Raw genomic sequence first — 7141 nt, forward strand, 5'->3', positions numbered from 1 at the left:
TTGCCTAACATTATACCGGTATTACCGTGAACGGTATAATATGGCCCAGCCCTACTGCAGAGAATATTAAATGTTTTTGCTTTAACAAAAAACAGAAATCAAAGTGATCCCAGTTAAGGGTTAATCTGCTGATAAATTATTGGACTAACTGTCATGGCTCTGTTCCTACAGTAATACAAATAATATGCAGGAAACACTTAGTCACTTAGTAAGAAACACTTACGAGTATTTCTTGCAGCACGGGACATTTAAGGGATTGTAATGTTACCCTTGTTTATCTCGTTGACAGTGTGCAAACAAAAGCACAATTCTGAACCCGACAAAGTTGTAAAAACGTCCTATAAAGTTAAGTGTGGTATCTTTTTCCTCTTGTAACACAAAAACTAATTTGTAGATAAAATATTTCTTTGTCAGATAAGATAAGATTTCTTTATTAGCCCCAGAGTTGGGAAATTCACAATTAACAGTGCAGGCTTCTTGTAAATGTATTCTGATTATAGGACTCGAAGCATTTGTTCTAATGAATTCTGCTTTTCTTAATTTTAATTAATGTGCTCAGGTAATGGTCTAGGTGTCACTAGAGTTCCATGTTTGTCAGAGCTACCTGCTGCTCTTGGGCAGAGGGAGGAGGCTTGGGGAGATTAGGTAATCTCTTTCCTTCTTGTTCTCCCTCTCTCACTCCGCTCTTGAAAGCCTAAGGCTGAGATCAGATAGCCTGCTTCACTTGGCCTCTTTCCATCATCTCAGGCCATGATCTCACGCTTTCTCTTCCAGTATTCCAGCATTTCGGATTTTTCTCTTCTTTTGCAGTTTGTTTTTCCCAGAAGTTTTCAGATCAAATCTCTTGCCCTGTTTCTCCCTGTAGTGGTTAATTGTGTTAACCATGTTAATGCCTAAAAGACAGAAGGTGATAAGCTGTGCTGGTGGATAGGATGAAGTCTCACGTTGTTGTTGTTTTTTTTGTAACTGTGTTGCACTCTACTCCCAATACTGCTATCTCTTTTTACTCACAATGTGTCTTTCTTTCCCAAACTCTCCATTTCCCCTTCTCTCCTCTCACTTCCTTCTACTTTACCTTCCCCTTTTAATCTCTTTTCCCCTCATCCTACCTCTCGGCTGCCAATTCTCCCTGTAGGCGACCCACTACAGTTTCTTGGCTACTCTCGAGGTGCTGGGGAAGCTGATGTTCAGCGCTCTGGCCGGAGGCTTGGTGGATTGGTTTGGTTTCCAAGTTGCCTTCCTCTTCTTCCTCACCCTCTCTGCCGGAACGGCCCTGCACGTGTGGACAGCTACCTTCACCGGTGCTCTTAGGGAACACCAGCAGCCCAAATGAGATCAGGGTGAAACATCCTGGCTTAGGTGCTGAAACAGTGGTGAAATAATTTGAGTATTTGGACTCATTAAAAAGCTCTTGAATCCTGTTAAATGTAACTCACATGACTTCAGAAACTCATTTCAGTTTACGAGATCTTGAATAAGTTTATCTCAGCCATTTTTAATGGAAAATCAGCCATGCTATTTAAGTACTCTGTCACAGAGTTTTTTTCTTGTTGAGTGTTTTCTTAATTGCACATCATGTCCCTGGCAGATTTGCGATATTTTATTTTTGCATATATAAAGTCTTAAAAATACTGGAGTACGGCGAGGCTTGCAGATACTGGGTAGGTAAGGATTAGTGTGTAGAGTTTTCTGAAAGGAGGGTGATGAGGTGTGGATAATGTTGGGCAGTTTGGAGTCTAAAAGAATCACTTGGAATCAAAGGGAAAAAAAAATCAAAGCCTTTTATAAAATCATCTGAGCTATTTTAATATTGTCATAAGACAGCAATAAGAGCTGTAGCCAAAAGCAATATTGCTTCTTTGTTATGCTTGTTCGGTCATAATGAACTGTATGTAAATTTGTTAATCATTCTCCTGGGTTGTATGGTTTACAGCTGTAAATGGAAAAAAAAAAATTGCTACCTCGTATCAACGCTGTATGGTACGATGCACAGGAGGCAAATACAGAGTAGCCAGACTGAGTAGAGCGGCAGCACATACAACATGCTATCTAACAATTAACCAATGTAGAGTCATATTTACTGGGACTTTCTCATTAAAAAAAAAAAGAATTAAGAGTTACAGATTTAGTATTTACAGTCAGGGTCGTATATTATGGGGAAATAATGAGGACCATACAGCTCATGTAGCCCAGGAACGTGGATAAACTGTTTGTTACATGGCTGTAATACCCAAACACTTAATATTTTATCGTTTATTTATCCTAAAACTTGTGAAAATACTGTGTCACAGCAGCCAAAACATTAAGCACAACATAGCTTAAATAAAGTAGAATAGCTCTGTGAATAGCACAGTAAGGTAAAATGTTAAATTAAAGCTGAAAGTCTAAATTCAAATCAAATCTGTACTGCTTCGTTAAAAAAAAAATCCATTTGTGGACTTTTAGAGTAAAACTGCAAACAAACAACAAAGGGCGTCTCTGTCCAAACACAAGCCGACTGGACTGGACCTGACTGTATTCTGTTTCATTTCTTTGCAGAGTACAATACTCCTTAATACTTCTTTTCTTTTGTTACCAAATACATTCATCCTTCACTTGGCTTCTTGTAGGAAACCTCAGCCTTACACACTGCATGGTGCCATCTCGTCTCACCTTTGAATCGAACTTGTTATTAAAGAAAACTTGAATGACCAACATCACTGGGAAACTGCAGTTCTTGACAACATTGTACTTTTTTTGTGTTTTTTCATGTTAAAAAAATATCAAATGCACAATATTACACGCTCTATATGCTGTAACTCTTTATGGTACTGTATCCTATAGAAAATAATTTTCTCCCGTTATAATATACGAATGAAACAGCAATGTAGAATGTTTTTCTTACAAGGCTCGGTGAGAATAAAAGTAAAATCCTTCACATAGCTGAATGTAATAATAGAAATTAAGTCTTAAAATTCATTGTTGGACAACGATGGACTGGTTTTAAATAAAGGCAGTAACCTCAGCACGTTTATCTAAATAAAAAAAGACTGCTTTCACTCACATGGCACATAAAGGGATGCCATAGCACATCTGTACTCTTTTATCCATGTAGCCAGGTCCGATGACTTGTGGTACGTATAAGCAAAGCATATCTCTTGTCTCTCAGCTACTGTGTTGCCTGAGATTTGCACAAAAATAAAGCTGCTGAGTAAAACGTTGAGTCTATTTTTGTCTTCCTGTTATTGAATTTTATCACGTTTTTATTCTAGAAAAAAAAGGTCCTATGTGGTCTTTGAGGGTACACCTGCCTTTGAAAATCCACTTTTGACTTGTGGCAACCCTGAAAACCACACTGGCTCTCTGTTGTGTCCTAGCTAAGGGCTACAGAAGTCAATAGGCCCCATGTCACATGATCCCCAACCCCATACAGCTTTAATGACACAACAAATGCTATGAAGGAGGATTAAACCAGCTTACATGGCACCTGAATACACCTCCACTTTACACTTCTTCACCCACTGTCGTTATCTGGGCATTTTGTTGTCTTGAGGGATAAAGGGGAGAGTTTCAAGTGAGCCTTATATGTATCTGTTTAGTTTGGTCTCCATAAGCCTTTCCAAAGTTTGCACTTCTCTCCATAAAACAATCCCTTCTTTCCTTGAATTTTTCCTCAGAGATCACTGTAAATGATTTCGTATGAAGAAAGAGGTTTGAAACAACTGCAGGCAAATAATTTGTGAGCTCTATTTTAAAGCCTGTGCAGATGAGAGTAAAGAAAGGTAAGGAAGTGGTCTTGATCCAGCAGTGCTGATGAGAGTGAGACCTCCTACTGCAGTTGCCAGATTGCCACAAACCTCCCTGTGGTGAGAGTGAGCATCTGAGGGCTGACCTCCCTGCCACAGTTGCCCATTGTAGTGACAGACTGGTGGTTTTGATGTGCGTGTTGGTGCACATGTTAACTCCTAACTTTGTGGAATCAAAATCCTGGGAATTGCATAAGAGCTGTTGCCAACTCGACGACAAGATGGCTCAATTCATCAGGCATTTGCTGCACACACAGAGCTGTACCTATTCTTTGAATCAGCAGTGCTTTGTGTTAGTCCATGTGTGGATTTTGTTGAGCTGTTATCACCAGAGATGCATTCCCTATATGGGAAGGTAAGGGTGTTTTGTTTTGTTTTTTTCCCTTTGCTTTTTATCAGCTGCGATTGTGTTTCGTTCATTAACAATTGGGTTGGGGCACAAGTCTGGTCACATCACCAACTTTATACCTGTATCACACAGGAGGCACAGCAAAAGGAGATGCCCCATTCACGCTGTGCCAAGCCTGATCAGCTAATCACAGTGTCACAAGACTCGCCACAATGACACCGAGACAATAGGAAACACGGAAATAATAAGGCGGATTTTATGCGCTGCCTAGAACGGAGAGAGTTCGCTGACAGTCACATCTCCTGCCTGGTAGAGTTACCTCTGGGGAGAGAGGGAGGGAGGCAGAGAATGCAACATGTTTTAATCTCGGCAAACAAAGGTGTTGTATCGCTTTTTTCTCCCTCGCTTTTGTGTCCGAGTGCTTCGGGGGGAGAGAGGTGTTGGCTTTTGGTGCTGCTTTTGTCCTGCGGTTGGCAGAATGGTCTTCTGGGAAACCTGAGTGGGCAGGTGGAGGAGCGATCAGCAGCATCAAGTGTCACAGTGTTTCCTCCACCGGTGTTTACTTTTTGTTTATTTGGAGAAAGAGAGTCACGGACACCTCTCTCTCCCTCTCTGTCTCCTTCTCCTCTCACTTCCAAGCTCATCTCTCCTTCCCACCGCTTTGTCTTTAGTCTTTGTATTCCTCTTCTGCCATCTCGACTAACTTCACTCTAGGACATTTTTTGATGGGATACACAAAGATTTCAGACACTTCCTGTTACCTGAAATAACCAAAGAAAGATTAGGGAAATAAATACCATCTGACCATTCAAAATGCATCTAATGTTGATGGTATAACCAAAATGTCAGCATATTAGTCTTCAAGGTATTATATGTGTTACAGAATACTATGTTTGCCTTCTGTCCCCAAGCATTTATAGGCAAGCTTTTATTCTAATGGTTATGAATGCAAAGGCCAGTTACTGTCCTGTTGGAGCACTTTAAAAACATATCATATTATCATATGGATATCTGTACTAATGGAAATTGATTGTTTGGGTTGATAAGTTTAGTGTGAAAAATGATGTGGGAAATTTCATTGCAGCAGTTCAAAATGATACTCAGTTTGTATGCCCCCTCATGCTTGAATGCATGTCTAACAAAGTCTGAGCATGACCCTAATGAGACGACGGATGGTGTCCTGGGTGATCTCCTCTCAGGTCTGGACCAGATCATCACTCCTGGACAGTCTGATGTGCAACCTGGAGGCACTGGATGGATCAAAACATAATGTCCCGGAGGTGTTTTGTTGGATTTAGGTCAGGTGAGCGAGGGGACCATTCTGTGATATCAAATCCTTCATCCCCCAGGAACTGCCTGTGTATTCTCGCCACATGAGGCCATACATTGTTGTGCACCAAGAGGAACCCAGGGCTCACTGCACCAGTGTAGGGTCTGACAGTGGGTCCAAGGATTTCATCCTGATACCTGATGGCAGTCATGGTGCTGTTACCTAACCTATAGAGGTCTGTGTGGCCCTCCATGGACATACCTCTCCAGATCCTCACTGACCCAACACCCAGGGCTGAACAATGATACAGGCAGCATAACGTTCTCGACAGCTTCTTCAGACACTTTGGCATCTGTCACACGCTAGGTTTGACTTGCTTACATCGGTTAAATGCATAAGGTGCCAGTAGTGGACCTACCAATTGTGGTATTCTATGGCAAATACCAGTCGGGCTCCACGTTGTCAGGCAGCGAGCACAGGGACCACTAAAATATGTCGGGCCTTCTTGCCAATCTGAGGTGCTTAGCAGGCTCTGGCAGCTGTTTCTCCTTGCATAAAGGAGCAGATGGCCAAATCCAGCTCTTCTAGAGTGACTACCTGTCTGCTGGAATGTCCTCCATGTTTGTGAGACTGTGCTGGGAGATACAGCAAATGTGGCAATCATTTGTATTGATGTCCCATCCTGGAGGAGTTGGACTACATGTGCAACCCCTGTAGGGTCCAAGTATCGCCTCATTTTACCAGTAGTGACACTGGCCCTAGCCAAATGCAAAAATAGTGAAAAACAGTAAGAATAGGTGAAGTGGGTAAAAATGTCCAAATCATCTGAAATTGATCAACAGCTTACTCTGCTACTTAACAGACCAGATCAATATCCCAGAGGTTTAACTGACTCGATGCTGCACTCTGATTAAAAAGAGTCTGAAGTGTCTAAATGTGAAGGGAGTAAATGCACAATCAGTAAGAAGTCTGACCATATACTGGAATACAGGAGAGCAACCCTACTTCTTGATTTGTGTCACCAACAATACATTTCTCAGTTTATGGTCTTTGTTGCTGGTTTCAAGTTTTCTTCAGTTCTTCAGTATTGCACAAAGTTTGATTGATTGATTGAATCTTTATTTTGAACATGTTGAAAAAGTACAACAACATAGAATTAAAAGAGACAAATAAACAAAGCAAAACAAAAGGAAAACGAGCAACCACAACTCGCATTTCTTTTATATATATATACACTATAGTATATACATACGTATACACATACGTATACATATATATACGTATATATATATACACGTATAGTATACATATATATACGTATATATATATACATATACGTTATATATATACGTATATATATATACACGTATACGTATACATATAGTATACGTATATATATACATATATATAAAACACCCAGCACGCCCCTGCGGGCGGTTTATCCTTCAAGCTCGGGTCCTCTACCAGAGGCCTGGGAGCTTGAGGGTCCTGCGCAGTATCTTAGCTGTTCCCAGGACTGCGCTCTTCTGGACAGAGATCTCCGATGTTATTCCCGGGATCTGCTGGAGCCACTCGCCTAGCTTGGGAGTCACCGCACCTAGTGCTCCGATTACCACGGGGACCACCGTTACCTTCACCCTCCACATCCTCTCGAGCTCTTCTCTGAGCCCTTGGTATTTCTCCAGCTTCTCGTGTTCCTTCTTCCTGATATTGCTGTCATTCGGAACCGCTACATCG

At 41.3% G+C, this 7141-nt stretch overlaps 1 protein-coding gene across 3 annotated transcripts in view; it reads left to right on the forward strand.

Annotated features, from left to right (window-relative positions):
• Positions 1–7141, forward strand: part of mfsd3 (major facilitator superfamily domain containing 3) — a 63031-nt gene that overhangs the window by 35446 nt on the left and 20444 nt on the right. For 2 of the 3 annotated variants that reach the window (XM_005922769.3, XM_005922768.3), the window contains exon 6: positions 1136–3202. The exons of the other annotated variant lie outside the window; for it this stretch is intronic. In XM_005922769.3, coding sequence (XP_005922831.1) covers positions 1136–1333 — 198 coding nt within the window. In that variant the 3' untranslated portion in view covers positions 1334–3202. Of the gene's footprint in view, positions 1–1135; positions 3203–7141 lie in introns of those variants that run through there. 3 annotated transcript variants of the gene reach the window in all.

Source organism: Haplochromis burtoni, unplaced genomic scaffold (assembly GCF_018398535.1).
Source record: "Haplochromis burtoni strain Fernald_Lab_line unplaced genomic scaffold, NCSU_Asbu1 Contig_62, whole genome shotgun sequence".
NCBI classification, from domain to species: Eukaryota; Metazoa; Chordata; class Actinopteri; order Cichliformes; family Cichlidae; genus Haplochromis; species Haplochromis burtoni.